Source organism: Podarcis tiliguerta, assembly GCF_965153285.1.
Source record: "Podarcis tiliguerta genome assembly, chromosome: Z".
Taxonomy (NCBI): Eukaryota; Metazoa; Chordata; class Lepidosauria; order Squamata; family Lacertidae; genus Podarcis; species Podarcis tiliguerta.
The window spans coordinates 12,467,681-12,495,576 of NC_139553.1; the positions used below are offsets into that span (position 1 = coordinate 12,467,681).

General features: G+C 46.7%; 1 protein-coding gene and 1 long non-coding RNA gene across 8 annotated transcripts in view; one reads left to right on the plus strand and one right to left on the minus strand.

The window, feature by feature from the left end:
* Positions 1 to 27,896, minus strand: part of LOC310669698 — a 173,191-nt gene that overhangs the window by 122,077 nt on the left and 23,218 nt on the right. The window lies entirely within an intron of this gene.
* Positions 7,414 to 26,193, plus strand: TOR4A (torsin family 4 member A). 7 transcript variants are annotated; one of them, XM_083423837.1, is made up of 2 exons: positions 7,414 to 7,549; positions 23,901 to 26,193. In XM_083423837.1, the coding sequence occupies exons 1-2, from the start codon at positions 7,507 to 7,509 to the stop codon at positions 25,178 to 25,180; spliced, it is 1,323 nt and encodes a 440-aa protein (XP_083279963.1). In that variant the 5' UTR covers positions 7,414 to 7,506; the 3' UTR covers positions 25,181 to 26,193. The 7 variants fall into 7 exon arrangements, with proteins under 7 accessions (XP_083279963.1, XP_083279968.1, XP_083279964.1 ...); XM_083423842.1 differs by lacking the exon at positions 7,414 to 7,549 and adding an exon at positions 8,871 to 9,171 and having other exon boundaries at positions 23,906 to 26,193; XM_083423838.1 differs by lacking the exon at positions 7,414 to 7,549 and adding an exon at positions 8,872 to 9,171.

Genomic DNA, 27,896 nt, shown 5'->3' on the forward strand with positions numbered 1-27,896 from the left:
CAAAATGGCTTCAGGATTGTTTTCCTGTCCTATTTCAGTGGTTTATATAGTTATATATGTCTTTGCCTTGTACATTTATGAACATTACCGTATTTTACCGCTCTATAAGACGCACCAGACCACAAGACGCACCTAGTTTTTGGAGGAGGAATCTCAGAAGCCAGAACAGCAAGAGGGATCGCTACGCAGTGAAAGCAGCGATCCCTCTTGCTGTTTTGGCTTCTGGGATAGCTGCGCAGCCTGCATTCGCTCCATAAGACGCAGACACATTTCCCCTTACTTTTTAGGAGGGAAGAAGTGAGTCTTATAGAGCAAAAAATACAGTATTTTATATTTGAGACCTTAGAATTCTTATAACACCAATAAGCCCCAATAACTCACATTTTGTATTTAACCCACCACCCTCAGCACAGGCATTGCTTTCCACCCTCTCTGTGATCATTACTCCTTTGTTTTCAAAACAGGGAGAGGAGCTGAATCATACTTTGTTTTCTTATTGCAGATAGTGAGATGATCCTCAGTGAAAAAGAGGTGGAGACTCCCTCTCAGAAGAATGATGAGCTGAAAAGGAGTTCCCCTGCAAGAGGCAATGGCATCCTTTTCCAGAGTCAGGACAGGGAGCAGGAGTGTGCTCTGAGGTTATGGCAGCAAAAGATCTAGCCAAAGTGTTGACGAAGGGGGAAGCCTCTTAAGCTGCCCATCATAACCCTTCCGCTGTCCATCATGACCCAGGGCACCCTCAGATTCAGGGCTCCAGCACTGCTGCAGGAGATAAGCCAAATGGTTAGATCTTTAGACCACCCCCAGAAACATCATACAGAAGGGGCAGACTACAACAGAAATCTGAGTGTGTGTGTTTTTCCTCTTGTCTGCTAGGTTGCTTGATTAGATTACCTGGGCATCCTGGCCACTCTTTTGTTACTCAAATCCTGAATCCAGGTCACAGGTCACAGGCTCACACCCTATTTATATCTTAAATGTGCCCTTAAGACAGGGTTTGTGAAAGAGACAATGGGGAGATTTCCCATTGCAGAGATATATTTGAGGTCATTTGGGGAGAGAAAAAATGGTTTCAGGATTTTTCTGTGGGTTTTAGACATGTGGTTTACATATTTGTATGTGCTTGCTTGGTACATTTATGAACATCTATTTATATATAAAAGACCTTAAAATTCTTTTAAGCAGAGATACAGCAGAGAAAACACAGCCCAGAATAACTAAGGAGATAGTACAAGAATACTTGGCTAGTTTAGATGTATTCAAGTCTCCAGGGCCAGATGAACTGCATCCAAGAGTATTTAAAGAACTGGCAGATGTGATCTCAGAACCACTGGCAGTCATCTTTGAGAATTCCTGGGGAACAGGCAAAGTCCCGGCAGACTGGAGGAGGGCAAATGTTGTCCCTATTTTCAAAAAGGGGAAAAGAGAGGACCCAAATAATTATCGCCCAGTCAGTCTGACATCAATACCAGGGAAGATTCTGGAGCAGATAATTAAGCGAACAGTTTGTGAGCACCTAGAAAGGAATGCTGTGATCACCAATAGTCAGCATGGATTTCTGAAAAATAAGTCATGTCAGACTAAACTGATCTCGTTTTTTGACAGAATTACAAGCCTGGTAGATGAAGGGAACGCAGTGGATGTAGCCTACCTTGATTTCAGCAAGGCATTTGACAAGGTGCCCCATGATATTCTTGGGGGGAAGCTGGTAAAATGCGGTCTTGACTATGCTACCACTCAGTGGATTTGTAACTGGCTGTCTGACTGGACCCAAAGGGTGCTCATCAATGGTTCCTCTTCATCCTGGAGAAGAGTGGCTAGTGGGGTGCCACAGGGTTCTGTCTTGGGCCCGGTCTTATTCAACATCTTTATCAACGACTTGGATGATGGACTCAAGGGCATCCTGATCAAATTTGCAGATGACACCAAACTGGGAGGGGTGGCTAACACCCCAGAGGACAGGATCACACTTCAAAACGACCTTGACAGATTAGAGAACTGGTGCCAAAACAAACAAGATGAATTTTAACAGGGAGAGTATTGCACTTGGGCAAAAAAAATGAGAGGCACAAATACAAGATGGGTGACACCTGGCTTGAGAGCAGTACATGTGAAAAGGATCTAGGAGTCTTGGTTGACCACAAACTTGACATGAGCCAACAGTGTGACGCGGCAGCTAAAAAAGCCAATGCAATTCTGGGCTGCATCAATAGGAGTATAGCATCTAGATCAAGGGAAGTAATAGTGCCACTGTATTCTGCTCTGGTCAGACCTCACCTGGAGTACTGTGTCCAGTTCTGGGCACCACAGTTCAAGAAGGACACTGACAAACTGGAACGTGTCCAGAGGAGGGCAACCAAAATGGTCAAAGGCCTGGAAACGATGCCTTATGAGGAACGGCTAAGGGAGCTGGGCATGTTTAGCCTGGAGAAGAGGAGGTTAAGGGGTGATATGATAGCCATGTTCAAATATATAAAAGGATGTCACATAGAGGAGGGAGAAAGGTTGTTTTCTGCTGCTCCAGAGAAGCAGACACGGAGCAATGGGTCCAAACTACAAGAAAGAAGATTCCACCTAAACATTAGGAAGAACTTCTTGACAGTAAGAGCTGTTCGACCGTGGAATTTGCTGCCAAGGAGTGTGGTGGAGTCTCCTTCTTTGGAGGTCTTTAAGCAGAGGCTTGACAACCATATGTCAGGAGTGCTCTGATGGTGTTTCCTGCTTGGCAGGGGGTTGGACTCGATGGTCCTTGTGGTCTCTTCCAACTCTATGATTCTATGATTCTTATAACATCAGGATCTCAAGAGTCATGCTCCCTAGAATTTCTGCCCTCCCTTCCCTGCAGGTGGGCGGGGTTTGCTGCACTGAGTGGGGGCTCACCTGGACGGGTGCCTCCCACCTGCTTGGGTTGGCCTTTGACCTGCCCTCGGCCAGGGAGGACAATGGACGGCCAGCTGGGAGTGGGGCTAAGGCCAAAGAAAAGAGGCTGACCCTTTTGACCAAGCCTCACTTGGTTTTCTTCCAGGATCACCCACCCACCCACCCTCCCTCAAATTAATAATTTTTTGCCTCCAAATAATTTCATCCTAGGTCAGCGGTCATCAAGTTAACAATACTTTTTCCTTACAGACTAATATTTTGAGTTCCAGGTCAGCGAGTGCTGCTGCGGTCGTAAGATGGTTGCTGTATTCAGAACCGGGAAGGAATTTTCCCTGCATTGGCAGGTTTTGCCTTCCCCGTAGCGATTTTGTCACAACTTTAGCGGTTCTAGGTCTTGGCAAGATAGCCTTTAGTCTAACATCTAGGTGGGGGGGACGCATTCATGCTCCCTCCCCATGCGGCGGCGCTTGCAGGGCCCTTTAAAGGGCAAATACCGGGAGTCCCTGGCCCTAGAGCGGCGGCATGTAGGTCAAACTCCCAGGACGAGGTTAGTGGAAGGGCATGCTGTGTAAGTCTGTGCTTTGCAGTCCCCTCTCACTACACCTCATCAGCCTGCATATCCTCAGCCAGACGAGCTGAGAGGGTTACCTGCAAAGGCTTGTGTCAAGTTCCCCACTTCTGAAGCTCAATAAAGTTGTGGCCAATTTGAACCCATACTCTGGTCTCTTGTCTCATTCTTTGGGGGGAAGGGGTAGGCACCACAGACAGGGTTTAGCACCTGTGCCCGCAAACGGTACCAGTAAACTGAGTGCGAGGTGTGCTTCCGGCAGAGCCAGGTCCTCACCAAACACCAGAGGGTTTGCACAGGGGAGAAGCTGTACCATTGCCAGGAGTGTGGGAAGACCTTCAGCCTGTGCTTGGATCTGTACAGGCACCACTGGGGCCACTCTGGAGAGAAACTGCTCAAGCGCTAGGAGTATGGGAAAGGCTTTATACAGAACTCTAGGCGAGCCCAGCAGCACTGACTCCAGAAACAGTAATGTTTGGCGCACAGACTGGAGTGAAACAACAGGGGATATGGCCTGGGAGATGGTTAGCCACCATGTCTCGTCCATTACTTCATGATGCATAACACAGAAACCAACAGCAGGTGTGGAATTCAGCATCCTGAGATTTTCATGCTCAAGTGTTCACTTACAACCTTCCTCAGGATGCTGGGAGCAGCCATGGGTGGCCATGTGGCTTTAATTGCCAGCACCTCCTCCTCTGCCTGCCTCCTGGTGCTGCCACCAGCAAGAGGCTGCTTCCACCCTCTTTCCCCTCCACAGCAGGAAGAGGTGGAGAAGGAGCTGGCCGCTGGAGTCATGCTGCACTCAGCTCCATGCTTCGCTCCACACTCAGCCTCCTCAACATTGGGGTGGGAGGACTGGCTCCCTGCAAAAGATGCTGAGAGGGCCCGCAGGCCCCCAGGAGCTGACGTACCTGCATACTGAGCAATGGAACTTCTGGCCCATGGTGAAGTTACACCTTCGAGGCATCTTTCCAGCCCTTGGTACCTCCATAAGCCATGCCCCCTCCCCAGGCCACATTCCTTACTGCTCTGATGGTGCCTCTTGAGTGGAAGGAGGCAGAAAGAGGTATGTGTTAGAAACCTACTGTACAAAAGTCACACTGATAGTTCGTTTTTGCCTACAACCCTGCCCACCACTGCCTTGCAGACCCCAAGAAGCTCCCCACAGGGGAGTGTGGCCCCCAGCCTGAATAAAGGTTCCCCCAACTCTGTTATAAAACAAGAATCTGCAGCAGGTTAATATGAAACTGTGGTAAGCCCTCCCATCAAATCTCCAGGAAATAAACAACTATCTTGACTATAAAAGAAGACATTGGAAAGCAGCCCTGTATCAGGAAATTTTAAATGTCTAATGTGCTACAATTTTTTATATATGCTGTAAGTTGCCCGCTGCCACTGCAGACCAAACAATTCTGGCTTGAAAGCAGCTACCGTAGTTAAAATTTTAAGCAGTACAGGTGGAAAGGCAAAAATTCAGTTGCTTCCTTCTGTTTGTATTCATTTTGTAGGGTCTGTCTTTGTTCAGTTCCTCAGCTCCACATCCTCTCACTTTACCCTCTTCTGCACCCTGACTATCTGCCTTGGTAGCAGAAATGAGTCCAGCACATAAGGAGCCACCACCCAAAGGCCCTGTTGCTGCTACCCATCCACCTCACCTCTGAAAGTGGAGGGATTCAAACTGGGGACTCCAATGATTATCTCAATGATCAGACAGATGTGAATGGGACTTAGAGGTTCTTCAGATGCTGCCTCATTCCTAGGCTGTCTAGGGCAGGCGGGGGGCACCTTTCAGCCTTGAGGGCTATATTCCATTCTGGGCAACCTCGGACGGTAGCAGGGGCACATAGTAGGTGGTTGAAAGAGCCAGAGGTGAAAGTGGGCAGAGCAATGAATGCAAATTTTACGCTCTGTAAAATAAGCTAGTTTCTGCACATTCATCCACACACCACTCTCCATCCTCCATCCAGGCACGCAAAATACATTATCAGAGTTCAAGGACACACTATAGTCAGGTAAAAGCACCCAAGATGTCTGCAAGCGCCAGTGGGAGGCATGAAGGTGGTGGGGAACACCCTGCGGGAGAACCTTGGAGGGCTGCATTTAACGTTCAGGCCCAAGGTTCTCCACCCCCTATTTAGGGGCTTTAACAATATTATCTTTAGCTAGCCAAAATGCAACTTCCAGCTTTTATTTAGAAATGTGGACCACATTGCAAAGAAGCATTACTGTTTGATCTGCTAGCCAGTACAGTAGTAGGAACCCTGTCAAAGGAAAAAATATCCAGCCTCTGCTTAGTTCTTTGGCATTCTCTATGCTAATCAGCCATCAACAAACTTGAAAGCCACATTATCACCTAATTCAGTTGCTGAAACAAGGAAAATCTATAAATCCCCTGTATTGTCCCATGCCATTCCCCTCCCCTCCCCTTTACACCACTGAACTCAATGTTGGATCCAGCTGGACAGCTCAAGCATCTTTTTGCTCTTGGGTGCAATTCTATCTTGTTCAGCATCTGACAGTTGGCCCCACCCAGCAAGCAATAGGGAAAACATGCAAAGCTTATGTTAGCACGTAGCTTGGGGAAAGCACCTCTTTCCTTGTACTTTGTGCCAGAGATTTCTCCCCCGGATTTGTTTAGCTGAAGATGCTGCAATATGCAGTATGGCATGCTCCAGACTGGAGAGCAGGTGTGGGGGACATGCCCTCCAGGTATTGTTTTGGAGATTACTGTAAGTTGCCTTTCTTCCACAGCCGGAGTCTAAGGCAGTTTCCAAATGGATGGATGGATATCTAGATAGATAGATAGAGCAAGTGCCTCAGTGTGTGAAACGTCTCAGTGTATGAAACTCCCATGCCACCCCCTCTTTAAAAAGGGCCTGCATATACCTTACCTTTCACTGGGTTTTCAGGGATATTTAATTTTTAAAACAACAATTCAAATTTAATATTTTAAATGAGATTCTTAAATGTGACAAAGTTACAGCATGGCGTGCTCTCCTTCAAGGTGACAGCCAATCAGCTGAGCTATGCCCTTTTCCAGGGTACACCATTACATCTCCTTCCCCTGTTTTTATTCTCTGCCTTCTAACAGTCAATCCACATTCTGGGCCAATGAGCAGGGTTAGTCCTCACTGGTCAGTTTAGAAGATTTCTCCCCTTAGCATCGCATCCGCTAATGTTATTTGTACTTCTGTAAAACTTGGGAGTTCCCCAAAGCCTGCCAGTTCCTCCCTTGTGTATGGCTGGTACTAGGCCTTGTCCAAACTTTCCGCTGAACACCGGTACAAGCTTAGCCTACACACATCCAAGTCATTCCACACCAGTACACAGACTGCATTCCCATGGAATGTTACAGGTGAGTAATTGTACAAGCTTACAGTTCAACTATTTGTCTGCACACTTTTGATCCCACTTTTGATCACATCAGGACCCATGCTTACAGAGCTTGCTATTAGCATCAAAGTGTAGTATCTTCTTAATATGCATTTTAAAAAATCAAGTAAATAAATAATACTTAACTAACTGAGCAATCGCGTCGCAGATAGCTCAGCACTAACATAAATCCTGTCTAAGCCCATGGCTATTACCATGTTGCAGCTGGTGATTAGGCTGAGATGTAAGGGGGTGGGCTGAGGTATAAAGAGATGGGTGTGTGTTTTTAGTCAGGTGTAAAGGAATTAGAAGTCGGCCGGGTGTGGGGGAAATGTGAGGGCAAAGGACCCGGCAGATAGGCAGGGCTGGCAAGTGGAGTGAGCCCTAGCAGGATGCATGTACACATATAGCACATCTTTGGCCGTTTTGTATTGGTTTGCACAAATTTTATTTAGCATTGTTTTACAATTGTGCACACACGCGCACACACACACACTGGTCTGTATGACAATTATGCAAATTACAGAATACACCTGCCCATTGTTGCGTCTTTCAAAGGGATTTGCATACTCCTAACTCTAGGGCTCATTTCCCTGCAGAAAGTCAGAAGAGAAAAACGAAACCGTTCATTGAACATTGGGAAGTTTGGTCGAGGAAGCCAGAGCCTGAAAAGGGGCAATGACATGGGACTGTTTTCAGCTGATGCAGCAAGAGACCCTTCCAGTGGTGAGTGACTGGCCTTAGGAACTGTAAATGAGGGGAGAAGAGCTATTCAAGGCATACCTACAGCGGCCTTTATAAGAAACAAAAACAAACAAACTTGCAACCCTGTAATTATTTGCCTGGTTTGATTTTGTTGTTGTGCTGGGTGGCTGCTTCAGCAGACAAAAAGCTGGGATGGGGAAGGTCTGTGGCTTATTTTTTATTTTATTATATTCATATCCTCTGCCTATCTGCCAAGCCTTTTGCCAACCCCAAGGTTACAAAGTGAGCTTCATGACCGAGTGGGGACTTGAACCCTGGCCTCCTAGGTCCTTGGCCGACAGACATTCTAACAACTACACCACCAGTTGCCATGAAGCTCACTTGGGTGACCTTGGGCCAGTTGCTGTCTCTCAGCCTATCCTACCTCACAGGGTTGCTGTGAGGATAAAATTGGGCAAAGAGAGAGAACACTGTACAACCACCTTGAGCCTTTTGGAGGAAAGGTGGGAGGCCGTAGCAGGTGCTGTAACTCTCCAGCCGCTTGACTTTATCCCCGAAGGCATCCTCTTCCATTGTCTCTCAAGGCAGACCAGTGCCAGCAACAACCTATGTTCCAGGGCTTGGTTGTTTGGTGTGGTGGTTAGACCAGGGGCAGGCCCCATTCATACCACACTCTGATAACAGGTTATGGCTTTGCCCAAAGAATCCTGGGAACTGTCCTTTGTTCTGGGTGCTGAGAGTTGTTGGGAGAACCTCCTTCCCCTCCCAGATCTACAATTCCCAGAATTCCCTGAGAAAAGGGATCACCTGTTATACCACCCTTGAGAGCTGTAGGTTCACGAGAGGTCTCCTAACAACTCTTAAGTTCCTGTAAACTAAAACCATTGACTGTCCACAGTGGTATCATGGTGCTTTTTATGCTGTGAATGCGGCCTTAGACAGGGATAGTCCAAATCCCTTCAAATAGAGGATTGTCCTCTGTAAAAGTTGGTCATGTGGCTCATTTAATGAAGGCCTCAGACGTCGCGGCTGGAGCACGTGGCCCAAGTGGAGCACAGCAGCCTGCCTGAAGTCATCCACCTTAATTGGGGGCCAAGTGAGAAGCTTCAGACTATCCTGTGGTGCAGGCTGGCTGGCCTACCGCCCCTTCACCTCTCTTTGACTCAAGAGACCCGTAGCGGAATGGGTGGCGGCAGTGGCCTGATCTGCCTCACATAACCAGCGTCAGGTTTCCTGTCGCAACCCAGACGCAGCCAATGAATGGGCTTTTTGCCTCTCTCCGTGTGTGTATGTGGTGTTTATGTTTCTGTGTGTGTGTGTGTCTGAACTCTTGCAACACAGACAGGCCAGCAGCCAAACACAGCTGCACAGTGCTTTAGCGATAAGGCCTCATGAGGGTGTGAGGAGGAAGCTCAGGAGGGAGGAGGGCCCTGCTCCCATCTCTTGCTCTTTTCTCTCTCTCTCTCTCTGACACACACACACAGAGGAAAGGCCACATCAGCTTTGCACAAGTGGTTGCACTATCAACCCTGCTGACTTAAATGCCACATGGCTAACGCCGGCTCCTTGGGACTGGCCCGGCTCCTTCAGAGGAGGGAAGCAAGTTCCCTGCTGGTGCAGCTCCGAAGAAGGCCCAATGCTTGGTAATGCTCTCTGTCTGTCTGTGGTGGGGCTGGGTTGGATGGGTGGAGCGGAGAGGCCAGTATTTATTATTTTTTTGATGGGGTCAGTACAGGGTTGTAAAGTTGCCGGCTGCTCCAGAAGGAAGAAAACAACCTTCTGTGTCATTGTCTTTTAAGAGTATCTTAATTTGCAGCAGCAGCAACAACAACTTGTCTTTGCAGTGTTGGGAGAGGGGGGGTTATAATCACCTGGTAGTGGTCTTCAGATCAATTTGCAGAGGAGCAAAAGTCTATTGTGTGAATTTGCAACCATGCAGAGAAATCAGTGCCCCGAGCAAACTTCTATGCCGTGAGTAACTGGCTGGCATGCAGTTGGTTTAAGAGAATTAAGTTTTTACTGGTACAGAGCTGAAAAGGATGGCAGTGAAATGGCCCCTGCTGAATTTCTGCAACTGAAAAATCCTTTCAGCTCTTAGGGGTTGTATGAGGTTGCTTTGGGTTGGCATCATCTTTTTCTTCTGTAATGGTCAGGGAAAGAGTGATGGATGTGGGACTGGGTTTGCCAGCTGACCAGAAAAAAACGGACCTGGCCTGCATTTCACAAGTCACTTGATCTGTCTGCTGGCAAAGCCTTTCAAAACAGCTTTGCCATCTGCTAATGTATGCCAGTTGAGGTGCAGCTAAAGGCAGATGAGCAGGGTTAGCTTAAAAGGTGGCAACTCTAAGGCTGTCATTAGTTTTGTTTTCTAGTTGGGCTCCTGCACTTTAGCCATAGGAAAAGCAGGAAAGCTATAAGTGAAACTTTTTCCTGGTGTGGAAAGTGCATGTGCGCAGACTTTCCCTTGCATGTACTGTGCCTGGGAGTAATATTGTGGCTTATCAAGACATCTTTCTTTGGAAGTAGTTTGCAACTTCAATGGCAAGTCATGAATCTCTGGAAATGAGTTCTCTAACTAGGAATGAGATGCACGTTGCGCAGCGCTCAAACATAAAAAGATGCACTTCCTGCTTTGGAACTTCAAGGGAACTGCACATGTCAAAACAGATTATTGAAAATTCTCTGGCAGTGCACACAGCATGACCACGTTGGCCATCAACTGGTCACCCATCTGATGAACCATTTCTCCACTTAGAGGGCTTCCGGCTAGTGTTGCCACCTTTCTGCCTATTCCTATGCTTTTAACAGCTGCCTGCAATGGGATAAATTGAGCAGCTGAGGTTTTCCCAATTGCTTCAGCTCCATGCTAGGAAAAGCTTCAGTTGCTCAATTTGTGCCTACAAAGCAGGAGTGGGGCCTCCAGGCCTCTCTATGTGGCCCTCAAAACTCTTCCAAGACCACATCCCCTCTCCCTAGGTAACGCTTTGCATTGACCCTGCTTCACACCTTTAGTGTTTTTGCCTGGGTGGCCAGTACCCTTAAACTCTGATAATGCCTCTTGCTTTTTGCCTGGGTGGCCAGTATCCTTAAACTCTGATAATGCCTCTTGCTTGTCCAGGATGGAAGATCGAGGGGTGTGTGTGTGTGAATTAGCTGACAGTACAAAGGTAAAATCCATTGCTCCACCCACCTTTGCTCCTGGCCCTGCCTACCAACTGGTATGTGGCCCTCAGAAGGTTGTTTAGAGGGAATGTGGCCCTTCGGCTGAAAAGGTTCCCCTGTGGTTGCTGCAGTTAAAAGCCCATCAGTAAAACAAGCTGGTAGCCTTGCTTCTAGAGTTTGTGTGTGTCAGATGAGGTGACTCAGCACATCCGACATCCACAAACCATATGAAGACTGCTGGTTGCTGTTTGCCCATATATCAGTGGAGAAAATGGTGGTGAGATAATGTTCTGCAAAGCATTCCCTGACTAGTGTGGTTGCAAGTTGATTGCAAAGACCAGATGTTTCCACATCCTGAAAAATGCTTGTGATCCTTACATGTGGAAATTTTGAAGCATTCTGCCCTACTAGTCCCAGGAAACATTAACCAGGAGCCTGCAAATACTTTTGCTCCCTTCCTGTTGCCAGCCCTGCTGGAGATTTACAGCAGCAAACAGGGGGGTGGGTGAGCACCTTCCATCAGTAGGGGCGTAAAGTGTTTCAGCTCAAGAATGAGGCCCAACAAGTTTTGCCTGCTCTTCCTGGGTCCTTGGAATGCCAGTGTTCATAAGCAGCTACTTGAGAGCTGCTAAACCCATTTCCTGAGCTATGTGTTCCATCCCCTCCAATCCCCATGCCAAGGGCTTAGGGTGGCGCTGTGGTCTAAACCACAGAGCCTAGGACTTGCTGATCAGGAGGTCAGGGGTTCGAATCCCCGTGACGGGGTGAGCGCCCGTTGCTGAGTCCCAGCTCCTGCCCACCTAGCAGTTCGAGAGCACATCAGAGTGCAAGTAGATAAATAGGTACCACTCCGGCGGGAAGGTAAACGGAGTTTCCGTGCGCTGCTCTGGTTCGCCAGAAGCGGCTTAGTCATCCTGGCCACATGACCCGGAAGCTGTACACCGACTCCCTCGGTCAGTAAAGCGAGATGAGTGCCGCAATCCCAGAGTCGTCTGCGACTGGACCTAATGGTCAGGGGTCCCTTTATCCTTTACTTTTAAACCCATTTCCTGACCTATTTGTTTCATCTCTTCCAATCCCCACGCTGAGGGCTTAGGGTGATGGTGGATACCCATAAAGTTAAAACCATAAAGCTTCAGTTACAGGGATTAAGCCCCCTCCTCATCTCATGCCATTCAGACCATTGGTCTATCTAGCTCAGTACTGTCCATGCTGACTGGCAGCAGCTCTCCATGTTTTCAGACACAGGATCCTTCCCTGCTCTGCCTGGGACCTTCTGTGTGCAAAGCAGATGCTCCACCACTGAGCTATGGTCTTTCCCTTTAAACTTAGGAAGCTGCCTTTTATGAGGAAGTCAAACTATTGGCCCATCTAGCTCAGGGCTGCATGCCCTGACTGGAAGTGACTTTCAAGGGTTCTGGCACATGGAGTATACCTTTGAGCTAAGTGAGACCTGTTGGAGGAGACCTGTTGGATCAGACCAATAGCCCATCTAGTCCAGAATTCTGTTCTCACAGTGGCCAACTAGATGCCCCATGGGAAGCCTGCAAGCAGGTCCCAAGCGCAAGAGCCCTCTCTCCTCCTGCAGTTTTCAGCCACTGGCATTCAGAAACACACAGCCTTCGACAATGGAGGCTGAACATAGCCACCATGGCTAGTAGCCATAGATAGCCTTCTCCTCCATGAATCCTCTTTTAAAGTAATCCAAGCTGAAGGTATTCACCAGGGGCAGAGGCAGGGTGTGTGTGGTGGGGGCGGGCTGCCTGGGTGTCACCAGTGAGGGGGGTGACAAAATGCTGGGCGCCACTCACCGTGGGGCCCCAAACGATCCGCCCGCTGCCTCCCCCCACCCCAGCTGTAGGGTGGCTGAGTGGGAGGAGGTAGGCAGACATTTTGGAGGCCCTGTGGAATGTCCTGCCCCAGCTCACCCTGCCCCGCGGGTGGCTGGCCCCGCCCCTGAGCGCAGGACACACACACTGCCCCAGGCGCCCAATCAGCTTGCTCTGCCGCTGGTCATCACTGCCTCCTCTGAGAGGTGGTTCCATATACTGGCCTTGGTCCAGTATATCTGAAGGAGCGCCTCCACCCCCATTATTCTACCCGGACACTGAGGTCCAGTGCCAAGGGCCTTCTGGTGGTTCCCTCACTGCGAGAAGCCAAGTTACAGGGAACCAGGCAGAGGGCCTTCTCGGTAGTGGCGCCCGCCCTGTGGAACGCCCTCCCATCAGATGTCAAAGAGAACAACAACTACCAGACATTTAGATGACATCTGAAGGCAGCCCTGTTTAGGGAAGCTTTTAATATTTGATGCATTACTGTATTTTAATATTGTGTTGGAAGCCGCCCAGAGTGGCTGGGGAAACCCAGCCAGATGGGCGGGGTATAAATAATAAATTATTATTATTATTATTATTATTATTATTATTATTATTATTATTATTATTATTAATTTTTATTAGTTTTCAAATACAAAACAGAATTATACACTCCATACATCTTAATTACATCTTATTTCTCTTTTTGACTTCCCTAAATTTGTCTGCAATCCTTCATATTTTAACTTTTTGCACATTTCTATTTATTATTTATATTATTACTGTAAACTTCATCCCATTTTTAATACTTATTATTAACATTCTCCCATCACAGCGCTTCATTAAAACTTACAAACGTAATCTGATTATCACTTAATTTTTGCAAATATTCAATAATTTTTTCCCAACCTTCTGTAAATCTTTGATCACGTCGATTTCGGATCCTTCCTGTCAGTCTGTCCAGTTCTGCATAGTCCATCATTTTTGTTCTCCATTCTTCTATCGTAGGTAGCTCCTCCTGTTTCCATTTCTGGGCCATCAGTATTCTTGCCGCTGTCACTGCATATAAAAATAACTTCTTTTCTTTCTTATTTATCTCATTACCTATAATGCCTAATAAAAATGCTTCTGGTTTCTTAACAAATGTATATTTCAACATTTTCTTCAATTCATTATATAATATTTCCCAAAAGCTTTTAACTTTCTTGCATTCCCACCACATATGATAAAATGTACCTTCTTTTTCTTTACATTTCCAACATTTGTTACTTGTCTTATACATTTTTGCTAATTTCACCGGTGTTACATAACAACGATACATCATTTTCATCACATTTTCTTTTATAGTTGTACATGCAGTGAATCTTAGACCTTCTTTCCATAATTTTTCCCAATCCTCCATTTGTATATTATGTCCTAAATCTTTGGCCCAATCAATCATAACTGATTTTACCTCTTCATCCTTTGTGCACCATTCTAGTAATATCTTATACATTTTGGCTAAAATTTTAAAATCATTATTCAATATTTCTGTCTGAAATTTTTATTATTTATCAGCAAAACCCCTTTGATTTAAATCTTTTCTAAACATTTCATTAATTTGAAAAAAATGCAACCAGCCATTAACATATTCCTTAACTTCTTCAAATGGTCTCATTTTCCATTTACCTTCTCTTTTACTTATTAACTTCTCATATGTCACCCATCCCCCAGTCATATTGACTTTCTTCACACTCATCGCCTCCAACGGCGATAACCAATATGGAGTTTTTTGTTCCAACAGATTTTTACATCTTTCCCACACTTCAGTCAGGGACCTTCTTATGATGTGATTTTCAAAACCTTTGTGTACACGTTTCTTATCATAACACAAATACGCATGCCACCCAAATCTATTGTCAAAACCTTCCAAATCTAACAAATCAGTATCTTCTAATTTCACCCATTCCTTCAACCAACAGAGGCAAGATGCTTCATAGTACAATTTCAAGTCTGGCAGGGCGAAGCCTCCTCTTGCTTTCACATCTGTCAATATCTTAAATTTTATCCTCGGCTTCTTACCCTGCCAGATATACCTTGAAATTTCTCTTTGCCAATTTTTTTAAATTGCTGCCCCTTTGATCACTGGAACTGTTTGAAATAAAAATAACATCTTCGGTAGCACATTCATTTTAATCGCTGCGATTCTACACCAATTATTATTATTATTATTATTATTATTATTATTATTATTATTATTATAGTTTAACTGTGCTGTGTAAAGAAATTCTTCCTTTTGCACGTCTTAAATCCTCCAGCGTTCAGCCTCATCGGGTGCCCATGACTTCTAGGGTTATGAGAAAGGGAGGAGCACTTCTATCTATCCACTTTCTCTGTGTCATGCATAATTTTAAACATTTCTATAATAATGTCTCCTCTGAGTGTCCTCCCCCCCCCCAACAAAGAAAGCCCCAATTGCTGAAACCTTTCCTCACTGGGGTTGTGTGTCCCAGAGAGCTTGGGTAAGTTTCGGAGCAATGCTTTCAAAACCCTTGAATAGCTGAGCTCTACTTATCAGAAGGAGGTGAGCTTGGGATGCTGAGAAAAAATCGCTGTGCATCTGTTGCTAAACCATAGGAATGGTGGGCCAGCATGATGTTTCTGGGAAGCTGACCTCCTGGGGAGCCAGAAAAGGTCTAGATCTAGCCAGTAATCCGCCGTATGCTACCTTGAACATAAAAGATCCACTGTTAGCCCTTCTTGCTAGCAGTGAATTGCATAGTGGCTGCTGTTCAAGACGACACAGATAAAATAGCAGCTTATCCACGCTTACCTTTTTGCCTGCTCTTTCCAGGCACAGATCTGTGCTTTAAAGCTCTGCATCTGAGTGCTCTCTCTCGCAGCCCTCCTTCGAAATTTGAACTTCTCTGAATTTTGCAGTGCAATTTTCTGGCCAAGTAATGTGTATAAGAATGTATATACTAGGGTAAAGTATGCATATATTAGTGAAAATAACATATGAAAGGCATTGTATTATGGGAAGTTGATTTCCAAAAATGTGTTCTCTTTTCTTTTCAAGGGTTGCAAACTGATGTAGAAAATGAGAGTCACACCAACACCATACATTTAAAGCACTCTTATTCCACTTTAAGACACATGGCTTCCCACAAAGTGTCCTAGAAATTGCAGTTTGTTGAAGGTCTCCTAACAACTTTCAGCACCCTTAACAGACTACAATTCTGATGACGGGGTGAATGGGGGTTGTACAGGGTCACGGGGGATTGTAGAACCTTTCCCTTTTTTTGGGAGCAGGGTTCCTTTGTCAACATCCTACACACCCAAGCTCCTGCAGACTGATTTGCATTGGCTTATGCCTTGATGCTAAATGGGACGCGGGTGGCGCTGTGGGTTAAAGCCTCAGCGCCTAGGGCTTGCCGATCGAAAGGTCGGCGGTCCGAATCCCCGCGGCGGGGTGCGCTCCCGCTGTTCGGTCCCAGCGCCTGCCAACCTAGCAGTTCGAAAGCACTCCCAGGTGCAAGTAGATAAATAGGGACCGCTTAGTAGCGGGAAGGTAAACGGCGTTTCCGTGTGCGGCTCTGGCTCGCCAGAGCAGCTTCGTCACGCTGGCCACGTGACCCGGAAGTGTCTTCGGACAGCGCTGGCCCTCAGCCTCTTTGAGTGAGATGGGCACACAACCCTAGAGTCGGACACGACTGGCCCGTACGGGCAGGGGTACCTTTACCTTTTATGCCTTGATGCTGCAAAGTTCTGGTGTTAATTGGCTCTAAGCAGCTAATGAATGAGCCCACTATTTGCAGTACTTAATATTTTTTGCTCAGGCAGTTTTGTGCCAGAACGTCCATTGCAAGGGGCATTGCCAAGGATGTTCTGGGATACCTGAGGTCTCTGCTTTCTTCTTCTTCCTCCCTCCCACCCACCCACCCTGCTCCATTCTTCAGAGAAGTGCTTGAAATGGGTTTCATTTGAAGGCAAATTGCTGTTACTTTGGTAAGGGACCAGGCATTTTGAAACTGGGGGCTTTTCATTTCTGTGCATTTATGTCTCTACACTGTAATTATTATTATTTTTTTAAAAAAGCAATAATACATCCTGTGGGCTGCATTATTGAAACTTTTGAAAGCTGTTTCACTTCGCTCTGAAAAAAAACCAAAAAGAAATCCATTTTCTAAGTGTGTGCCTGATTTGCTCTCTGTGAGCTGTAATTTGCTCTGTGAAAAAAACAACCATTTGCTCTCTCTATCATCGTCTTCTTCTTGCTGGATCTCAAAAGGATATAGGCCACATCCACACTATGCATTTAAAGCAGCATCGTACCACATTAAGCAGTGATGGCTTCCCACAAAGAATTATGGGAGCTGTGGGGTGTTGTTTTTTTTAAAAAAAAGTTGCTAAGAGTTGTTAGAAGACCCTAATTCCCCTCAGAGACTTATGATTCCCAGAGTTCCCTGTGAAAAGGGATTGACCGTAGAACCACTCTGTGAACTGTAGTTCCATGAGGGGACTAGGGGGTCTTCTAACACCAGTCTTAGCATACTACATTTCCCAGAATTCTTCAGGGAAGCCATAGCTGTTTAAAGTGGTATCATAGTTTATTAAAAGTATGGTAAGAATGTGACCTGGATGCGGGTGGCGCTGTGGTCTAAACCACAGAGCCTAGGACTTGCCGATCAGAAGGTTGGCAGTTCGAATCCCCGCGATGGGGTGAGCTCCCGTTGCTCGGTCCCAGCTCCTGCCAACCTAGCAGTTTGAAAGCACGTCAAAGTGCAAGTAGATAAATAGGTACTGCTCCGGCAGGAAGGTAAACGGCATTTCCGTGCGCTGCTCTGGCCTGCCAGAAGCGACTTAGTCATGCTGGCCACATGACCCGGAAGCTGTACGTCGGCTCCCTCGGCCAATAAAGCGAGATGAGCGCCGCAACCCCAAAGTTGGCCACAACTGGACCAAATGGTCAGGTGTCCCTTTACCTTTTAAGAATGTGACCACGCTGTCATCCTCAGCAGAACAAAGAGACCTGAAAGGTCATTTTTATTGTACAATCTTAGGAGGAGTGGGGGCGTGATGTAACTACCATGAAGGGACCCTTTGCTTCTGAATTTGCCATCAGGCAACTGCTGTTAATGTAGTATAAGAGTGCTTTAAATGCATGGTGTGAATCCTACCTGAGAGAAATCAGAACTGACAGGTTCACCCACACCTGAGCTCATGTAAAACTCAGCCGGATGGGGACAAAACTAGATTTAGATGGCTGTGCCTGTCATTGGCTCTGGTGCCACCTATTTCTGGGCTCCCTGACTTCTGCCAATGGGCAGCAGCCACCACAGCCGGGGCTTTCTAGTAATCTGAGAGAAAACTGGTTTATTTCCTCTGTTTGCCGCTGGCTGGAACTCCTCCTCCTGGCTGCCATGACGGACCAAACGTACAGAAAGTGCATTGCTGATTCTGTAGCGTCTGACTCATGGTTTGGGTTTATGTGGTAAGAACAGAGCCCTTGCATGGATTCACTGGCTTCCTCAAAATATAACTACCAAGAACACTAGAAGCCCCTTTTGTTGCTTCCTGTGCAGTGTGTAGCAGGAAGAAAACGGTTAAAGGGGGTTAAACCTTTAAGAACAGAGGAAGAACTCTGTAGCACTGAACCGAAAGGTCCATTGAGTAAAAGTATCCTGTTTCCACAAGCCTGGCATGGTAAGAGAAATGGTCCCCGGTTGTTATTACCCAGGTCCCCTCCCAGCATCCTCTGTATTGTCTATTTATAATGATTTGTGCTCATGTTGTTATCAGCCACCCTGCTTTTGACCCTGTTTGAGCCTGCAAAAGTTTTGGGGCAGATATCCTGCTTCATTTCCTGTAAGTTCCATAGCATTCTGCTGAAATTCTGTAACTTTTCATACCACAATTGTTCTGGTTTAATTTTATGAGTGTCCTGCTTCTGTTCCCCCTGTAGAGTGCCCACCCCCCAGGAGCAATAATGTGGTACCATTTAGGGGGCATATCACAGAACAAGAAATAAAATAGAATGATGACCCGTCCAGTATAAACCCTCTACCAATGCACTGTTGTTGTTTCACATTGCAGTGCATTGTTAAACTCTGGAACTCCCTCCCAAAGGAGTCACTGGTAGCCACTAACTTGGAAGGCTTTAAAAGAGGATAAGGCAAAATCATGGAGCATAGGACTATCAGTTGCTATTAGTCAGTGATGGCTGTGTTCTGTCTCCATAATCAGAAGTAGTAATGCTACTAAATACCAGTTGTTTGAAGCCGCAGGAGGGGAGAGTGTTGCACTTAGGTCTTGCTTGCAGGATTCCCGTTGTGTCATGAACTGGCTGGATGTGAATGAGTGGTGGGAGGCATCAGCAAGGGGTACCTCCAAGGGAACCCCCAGGGGAAGAAGGGTCAGAGCCAGGGGATTGGTGGTGGGACAGTGATGTGTGGTCAGAAGGAGAAGAGGGAGCAGATTGGGAGGAGGAAGTGCTGGAAGCTGAAGAGGCAACAGGGTTTAGTGAGCAGAAAAAGCCAGGGACAGAGAGCGGTCCAGGCTCAGAGGCAGAAAAGGAGGCGGTACAAGGCGGGGGGGGGGGGACCAAGAGGCAGCAATGAGGAAGACCTCTGAAGAATCCAGGGAGTCTCCCCCTCCTGCTGCAACCAGCTCCCCCGAACCGACCCGGTCTCCCAGAACACGCAGAGAGATTGGTTGTGCTCAGAGGCAGTCTCTGATTGCTTGGGGGAAAACGCTGGAGAGGTCGGAACTTAGGCAGCTGTGGGAAGGGGGGGACCTTCAGTCCTTGCAGCTGCCTCATTGGGGCAACACATACCGGGAAGAGTTGGTAGGATTACTGGCCTGCACTGTTTTGGTTGCTTTGAATAAAGAGTTAACTTTACTGATACCATCTGACCTTCACTTGACTGGTTCCTGATACACTGGGACATCTGGTTGGCCAACATGACAATGGAATTATTATTATTATTATTATTATTATTATTATTATTATTATCTTAATGTTTTTATACAGCTCTGCTTATGTTCTTATGCTTCAAGCTGTGGGGAACTACAACTCCCACCATCCTTTGCTACTGGCCATGTTTGATGGGGCTTATGAGAGTTGTAGTTCAGCAACATCTGGTGGGCCAAAAGTTTCCCACTCATGGACTGAGTTATATTCGGAGTAAGCCCTTTGTCCATTAGCTTCAATGTGGCCTGTAATGAGTTTGTACAAAAGATCCCAGGTTCAGTTCCTGAAATTTTCAGGTAACAGGAAAAGACCGCGTGTCTTAAAATTCTGGAGAGCCATTGCCATTCACCATAGACAATGCTGAGCTAGGTAGAGCGATGGTCTGACTTGGCAAAGACAGCTTTCTATGTTACCTATATATAAGACTGGCCCACCTTCTTGCCTTCTTTCTTATAAATCAGGTGGTGGTTCCGCTTGTCACTGGCTCTTTCTCCACCTAATGTTCATCTCCCTGCCTCCTGCCCTACAGCGGAGGCCGGTCTGTTAGGGTGAATGGGTGAGTGCCCCACCAACCTCGGTCAGCACTCACTCGCCAGCCTTCTTACAGCCAGTCCAGAGGGTTGTCCTGCCTGTCACCTTCCTCTTCCTTACTGTCAGCATTCCCCTTGCAGAACTCAGCAGAGAGGAAGAGGACGGGGCCTAAGATAAAATGGCTTGGCTCTGCTTGTCATTGGCTCTGCCTCCACCTATCATGGGCTCTGGGCTCCACCTACTGTTTCCCCCTCCCCTGCCTCCTGCCCTACCAGCCCCAATGTGTACCAGCCACCACTGCTCTTTCCTCTGGAGATTGCATGTGACTGGAAATGGCAGGGAAGCAGAGTTCAGGTGAACGTTAAGAGAACTGCCCTGACGGTAAGAGCTGTTTGACGATAGAACCCTCAGGAGGTGGTGGTTTCCCCTTTGCTGTAGGTGTTTGAAACAGCTGCTTGAACGGCTCACCTGTCAGGGATCCTGCAGTCGCCTCCTGCATTTCAGATCTTGTACTGAGTTGCTGGTTGGATCAGATGATTTCTAAGGTCCCTTCCACCAACTCGGTGACTTGCTGATCTCTAGAAGTTAATTACTGAGATTGAAAATTCATGCCTTCTTTTTGTTGCATGCTTGATCTAGGCAGCGCCCATCCTGCTGTTTTGCATCCTGCTCTCACTGGGTCAAACATATTTTTCTAGTAGAAGTTTAACCCAAAGAACAATTGGCCTCTTGGCACTGAAATCAGTGCTGATGAGTGAATGAATGCAGCCTGGTGGTGGGATGGGCCTGTCTGCTGCCCTGCTGATAGCTTCTCCCTGGGTCTGGCAGAGCTTCTCCCTATTGTCTATAGAGGCTTGTTTTCATATTCCCATCCTGCTTCTCGGGTTCAAAAGTGCCAATGGAATTTATAACATTCCACAATCCAAACTGTCCATTATATATATGCACACAGTTCTAAAACTAGGAATGAAGGCTGTGTTATGCATAGTCAGGACATTCGTCCATCTAACCAGTTTATTCTTATTATCATTAGTACTATTCCCCCCCCCCCCGCTCCACAAAGTCTTCATGGACCAGATCTGCATTTAACATGCAGGATTTCTTTACTCCCCCCCCCCCCCGCCCCCATAAAATGGCAGGGTTTTGACCAGCCAGCCTATATAGTTGAAATTGCACAAGATACAATCCCTACTCTTATGTCCATAGTTGTCTTTATTTACTCTACTGGATCTAATAAAGAGAAAGAAGTGGGGGTAGATAAATAAATAGGGGACAAACCAAACCTAATAACTTGGGGGATGAGTGGCATTTTGAATAGGTGGCAGGTTTCTGAGCCAGCTGATCCTGGCCTTAGCTGGATGACGTCGCCCATCCCAGGTCAGCCAACTGAGCTGAGGCCAGGATAAGTCCCGAAACAGGGGTGTTCTACAGGTGTGATGGGGTGTGTTGTAGGTTGGTGCAGGAGGAGACATAGCCCTGTTCTAAACTCGGTTCAGATTGGTCATGGGACCTGGCAACCCAGTGGGAGTTCCCTAGTACAAAGGTGGTCTAAGTCAAAGTGTGTTTTAAAGACTTTCCCTCCTCCCCTGGAGGGTTCAGGTGTCACCAGCCCTGCTTCTTAATGGAGTTTTGAATCAGGGTTAGTTACCCTGGCATGATTTACCCCAGAATAGATTACGTTGGCTTCCTTTAGTTTGGATTGCTCTACCCATCAACAAACCAATGGTTATTGAAGGGATTCATCACTGAACTTCATGAAGTTGTTAAAATTAATGGCATTGTTATTTGCTAAGTGTGCATGCACATGAAAGCTTATACCAAGAACAAACTTAGGTGGTCTCTAAGGTGCTACTGGACAATTTTTAAAATATATTTCGGCATTGTTATTTGTTAGTCATTTAAAAACAGTGAGTTGGGCCATCTACTGAATGCCCGTTGTCTTCCTGTCCGCTACATGCTAATGCTTCAGAGTCAGGCTGAATGTGAAAGGTTTTGTGGTTCAGCGGATCCATGCTTTTACGTTGCAATATTATTATTTTTATTAAAAATAAACAAATGCTATTTTGCAGTCGGCTGTTAAAAGCAGACAGGAGTATGTGTTTTGAAAGGCAGTAGCCTCTAGATGGCACTGCTCTCCAAGAAAAGGGGATTGCTTTTGACTTAAAAAAACAACAACCCAGAAAACTTACATGCTGGTTTTTCTGGTCTGGTTTTGTGAAACTGATACTTATGTGGAGACTGTGTACTTTTAAAAGGGGGTTAAGAGACATACAAAGTGTGGTGCTGATGGTAACCAACTCTTCTGTTGGTTACCTCTTCTGTGCATTTCCCCAGATTCCTCTGGTAAACCAACAAGCAGTGCCCCTCCCCCACCTGACATTTGGAAGTAGACCAGGGGTCAGCAAACTTTTTCAGCGGGGGGGGGGGGGCTGGTTCACTGTCCCTCAGACTGTGTCAGAGGCTGGACTATTTTTTTGGGGGGGGGGGATGAATGAATTCCTATGCCCCACAAATCCCAGAAATGCATTTTAAATAAAAGGACACATTCTACTCATGTAAAAACACACTGATTCCCGGACCGTCTGCAGGCCGGATTTAGAAGGCGATTGGGCCGGATTTGGCCCCCGGGCCTTAGTTTGCCTACCCATGAAGTAGCCTGTCCCTGAACCTGAAGGTTCCAATTACAGTGGTGCCCCGCAAGACGAATGCCTCGGAAGATGAAAAACTCGCAAGACAAAAGAGTTTTCCGTTTTCTGAGTTGCTTCGCAAGACGGATTTCCCTATGGGCTTGCTTCGCAAGACGAAACGTCTTGCGCCTTTTTTTTTAAACCGCCAATGCATTCCTATGGGAAACCGTCAATACACATTGGAAAAAACTCGTAGAACGAAAAAACTCGCAGAACGAATTAATTTTGTCTTGCGGGGCACCACTGTACTGTCATGCAGGATCAGTGCCAGACTCTTTTGGGAAAGGGGGTTTGGCACAGTGCCACCTGCACCCACCCACAGACAGGACACAGTGCTGCTTAAGAGGGTCACCACATGCCTTCTTCTTTGCACACTAATGAAAATAATTCGGGGCCCAGTGAATGGTGATGCAGCTGGATTGGGCTGGTTAGGAGCTCTTCCAAGCCCCTGGAGCCCTTGACTAGTAAAGGTAAAGGTCCAGTCGTGGCCGACTCTGGGGTTGCGGCTCTCATCTCGCTTATTGGCCGAGGGAGCCAGCGTACAGCTTCCGGATCGTGGCCAGCATGACTAAGCCGCTTCTGGCGAACCAGAGCAGCACACGTAAACACCGTTTACCTTCCCGCCAGAGCAGTACCTATCTATCTACTTGCACTTTGACATGCTTTCAAACTACTAGGTTGGCAGGAGCTGGCACTGAGCAACGGGAGCTCACCCCGTCGCAGGGATTCAAACCGCCAACCTTCTGATCGGCAAGTCCTAGGCTCAGTGGTTTAACCCACAGCACCACCAGCATTCCTTTGGAGCCCTTGACTAGTGCCCAACTAAACCAATGGCTGGCACCAGGACTGCTAGCATAGTTAACTTATATTTATATAGAGAGAATTGTTTCTATGTGTTTGCGGGAACATAAGTTGTTTTTAAATATGGAATTGTTTTTCCTGGATTTATTCATGGAGCTGTTTTCTTGTCTTATGGCTGTATTTGCTTTATAATTGTATATTCTGATGTTACAATGTGCCCTCGGACCTTATGGTACAGGTCAAGTAAGAAATCTAATGAAATAAATGAGATTTCTGTTGATAGGAGATCTCTCTTCCACAAACGTGTCCCACTCACCTCCCTCTCCTCTCACAACAACCCTGTGGCATTTTGATACAGGAAGTAAACCATTGTACCATGCTGCCTTTCCTGCTGTGTTCTTATGCTTCTTTTTCTTCTCCTGTAGAGAAGGCAGGAAAGCGAGACCCACGGCAAGAGCTTACAATGGAGGGCCGGAAGCAGGCCTTGAAAAGCCCCCAGAAGCTCTCTCTGCTCTCGTCCCCAGTGCGGGCTGCCATTCGCCTGCGGAGGACAGCTCATGCCTTTAAGAAGAACTTCCTGCCTGGGGACTCCAAAGCAAAGCTTCTCCAGAGGCAGATCTCCTTGGGGAAGGCCAGACTGGGCAGTGCCTCCACCTCCCTCTTGAGCCAAGCAAGCTTTGAGAGTTCTCAGTACTTCACTTTTGATACCTCGGTGCAGGAGCCCTCAACCAGATCCAGCAAGCGGAGGAAGAAGTCCAAGAACCCCAGGGTATTGTACCCAGGAAACTCCAGGAAATACCTCCCTGCCGAGCACAAGAGCAAAGCCAAGAGGTGCCTCCTGTTGCTTGTAGGAATTGTCTGCTTCCAGATCCTGAACGCCATCGAGAATCTGGACGATAACCTCCTGAAATATGATCTGGATGGTCTGGAGAAGACAATGCACCGAGAGGTTTTTGGGCAGGCCTTAGCAGTCGAGAGCATTGTGGCATTGCTCAAGGACTACCTGGCAACCCACATACACAACAAACCACTGGTCATCTCCTTCAACGGCCCAAGTGGGGTTGGGAAGAGCCACGTCGGTTGGCTGCTAGCCAAACATTTCAGGTCAGTCATGGGGCACAACTCTGTGCTCCATTACTTCGCCATGCACCACTGCCCGGACAGCGCTTCCACATCAGCCTGCCAGCAAGATTTATCTAAGACGATCAGCGAGATGGTCACCCAAGCCGAAATTGAAGAGAAGATCCCCGTGTTTATCCTGGACGAGGTGGAGTTCATGTCTACAGCCTTGCTGGAAACACTGGGCGGGTTCTTCCAGACGAACCAAACCAACGAGTTCCTCAATGCCGTGTACATCCTGATAAGCAACCTGGGGGGCAACGAGGTCGCCAATGTTCTCCTTCAGAATGCCTCTGGCGACCTACTGCAGCCCCAGAAGAAGGTGGAGTTGCTGCAGGCTGCTCTCCGTCCTGTCCTTGACCAAGTCCACCCTCTTTGGATGTTGGCGGAGATCGTTCCCTTCGTCTTGCTGGAGAAGAGCCACATCCTGAGCTGCTTCTATGAGGAAATGATGAGCGAAGGCCTTTATCCCGATCCGAGCCACGTGGAGAGCTTAGCCAGCCAGATCAACTATTACAGTCAAGGAGGCCAACAGTATGCCATCACCGGTTGTAAGCAAGTTATAGCCAAGGTGAATCTACTGTAAAGGACAAGTGGGAACTTCTGACAAAAGGGCTGCCTTCCCCCTCTTTTCATTATGGAAGGGTGAACTGCAGGGATTGAGAACTTTCAGCCCATGGGCCAAATGCGGCCTTCTAGGCTTCATTATCCCTCACATGTACTGGGTTGACCAATGCCTAGACTTATTTGCAAATGAATAGGGATGAGAGCAACGTGGCTTTTGGTCACCAGAATGTACAGCTAGGAATATAGGAAGCGAAGGACTTACACTTGAGATTGCTTTTTTCCTTTTCCCTCCCATTTCTTTTTTACCTCACGTTTCATGTCTTTTTAGATTGTGAGCCTGACGGCAAAGGACTGCCTTAGTACTGATTATTGTGAGCTGCTCTGAGACCTTTTTCTTTCTTTCTTTGGCTAAAGAAAGGGTGCGAATGCCCTGAATAAATAAATATGCCTTTGGGGAGAGGAATGATTTTTCAACCACTCTGTAAACTGTAGCTCTGGAAGGGGAATAGGGGGTTGTCTAGCAACTCTCAGCAGTCTTGTCAAACGACACTCTCAGGATTCTTTGGGGGGAGCCATGACTGTTTAAAGTGATATGATACTGCTTGAAGTGTATAGTGTGGATGGAGCCCGAGGCATTACTGGAATTGAAGGAAAGGCATAACTCTCAGGGTGTTAATGTGAAACAAGGCCAGTGAGAGGTGTGGCCAGGGGAGAGTTCTGAGGGCCAGATAGAGAGGACATGAGGGCCACATTTGGTCCTCAGGCCCTGAGGTTCACCATCCCAGCTATAAATGCTTTTGAATCAGGCTTTTTCCTTTGAAGGGGCACCAGCAAGTTTCCAATCTTGAACTGGTGGCTCCCAAGGGTTGAAATAGAAGAAAGAGAAAATCTTACACAATTACAAGGAGAAGCAAAGATTAGAATATACGGTAACTGCATTTAATCCTGATGGTTTTAAATAAAAGTTGCCTCCAGATGGAGGCTTAATATTGTAAACAGGTCATTCAGATATTGCAAATGAGTTGTTGGCAATTTTTTTATATATATAAAAAAAGACTGACTGGATTTGTAGCCTCTAAATCTGGATTAAATGGGATGGCAGGATACAAGCTGGCATTTTGATTCGGATGTTGTCATGTGGATGCAACATAAAGCCTGAATGCATGAGGAGCACCGATCCTATCTGGAAGCCCCCAAGTTCTTTGCTGTTCCATAACATTGTCAGTTTAAAAAGCAGCAACGTTTTCTCGAAAACACAGTCAAAAATTAAATTAAAAAGTTGGAAAAAATGTCAAGCTAATCATATCATCAGCACTGTGTTGATTTTGGTTTATTAGTATTCTTTGATAAAGAAGCAGCAAAAATGGGCTGTAGCCAAGGCTATTCGGAGCAGACACATTGAAATGCATGAATGTGGCTCGTTAACACTTCCGCTTGTCCCAGCACTTTCCCTGGGAAAACCCACTCGTTACCACTGAACCAGAGTAAATGTTAATTGGAAAACTGCTTGGACCCATGCTTTCTAGGTATGGGACAAGTGGGACGAGCCCTAAGGTAGTGTACACATTACTGCTTGCAGTGATGACAAAACTGAGCTAGGTAGACCAATGGTCTGACTTAGTATAAGGCAGCTTCCTGTGTATGTTGGCTGTTCATTCAGAGCCACGAGGACTAGAATTGTACTTTATTTCTAGGGGAAGTGCCATAGCTCAGTAATAAAGCTTCTGCTTTGCATGCAGATGGTCCTAGGTTCAATCCCCATTATCTTCAAGCAGGGCAGGGAGAGAACGCTGTCTGAAACCCAGGGCCCATAAACGCCACGGTTAAGCTGAGGTGTGCTCATTTCAGACAGCTGCTACACATGTGCAGATAACAGCACACCACTTCACTGGATGGGAATTCAGTCCTGGGAACAAAACAGATAATGGGCATTGGGTAAAGACATCCCCACCAGCTCTCCAGGTGTTTTCAAGATCTCACATTGTCAGCTTTTTCTATTTCTGCCCCTCCTTTGCCCCGAATTAGGAAGCAGCTTCAGGCTTTGCCCCATAGCATTGCAATTCTAAATAAATGTTTCCCGCCACCCCAATCTCTGGGCAGTCCAATATTCCAGGGATTCCAGGCGCTTACCCAGAGTACATTTTTCCTTTTGGAACGAGCCACAGCGGAGACTGTAGTGTCTTTATGATATTTACACACATATACAACCTGAGCCTACGATGGAAGGGTTCGCAGCATCAATACCCCAAAAGGGTGTTGTTTTTCTCATAGCTTTTGCCTTGGATTCAAACAGAAATCAAACATTGCTCTCAAACATTGTTCTGAGTCTCTCCAGCTTGCTGCTTTACCTCTAGGTCACATAACTCTTACTCAACTCTGCCTTTTCCTTCTAACCACGAGCTGGGGGAGCCTCACCCATGTGCCATCTCTCAGAGAGCCCCTTTCCTTTGTTCTCTTAATGGCCCATCACACAGGCAATCACCTTTACACAGGAAGCTAGCCTGCCTTTTATTTTAACAGTTGCTGGATCCAGGGGTTAGAAAGATCTCACATACAGCCTACCCTCCCCCCCCTTCACTCAAATACCTTATTTCCAACCTACACCTACATACAAAAATAATCTTGGGCACTGGGACAGTTGGCATGATAGAGCAGGTGTGTTGTTGACTCATATATATTCTTTTTCTTTTTTTTATGTGCAGAGTTTTCTGCTCAACCAGCAGTGGTCTATTAAT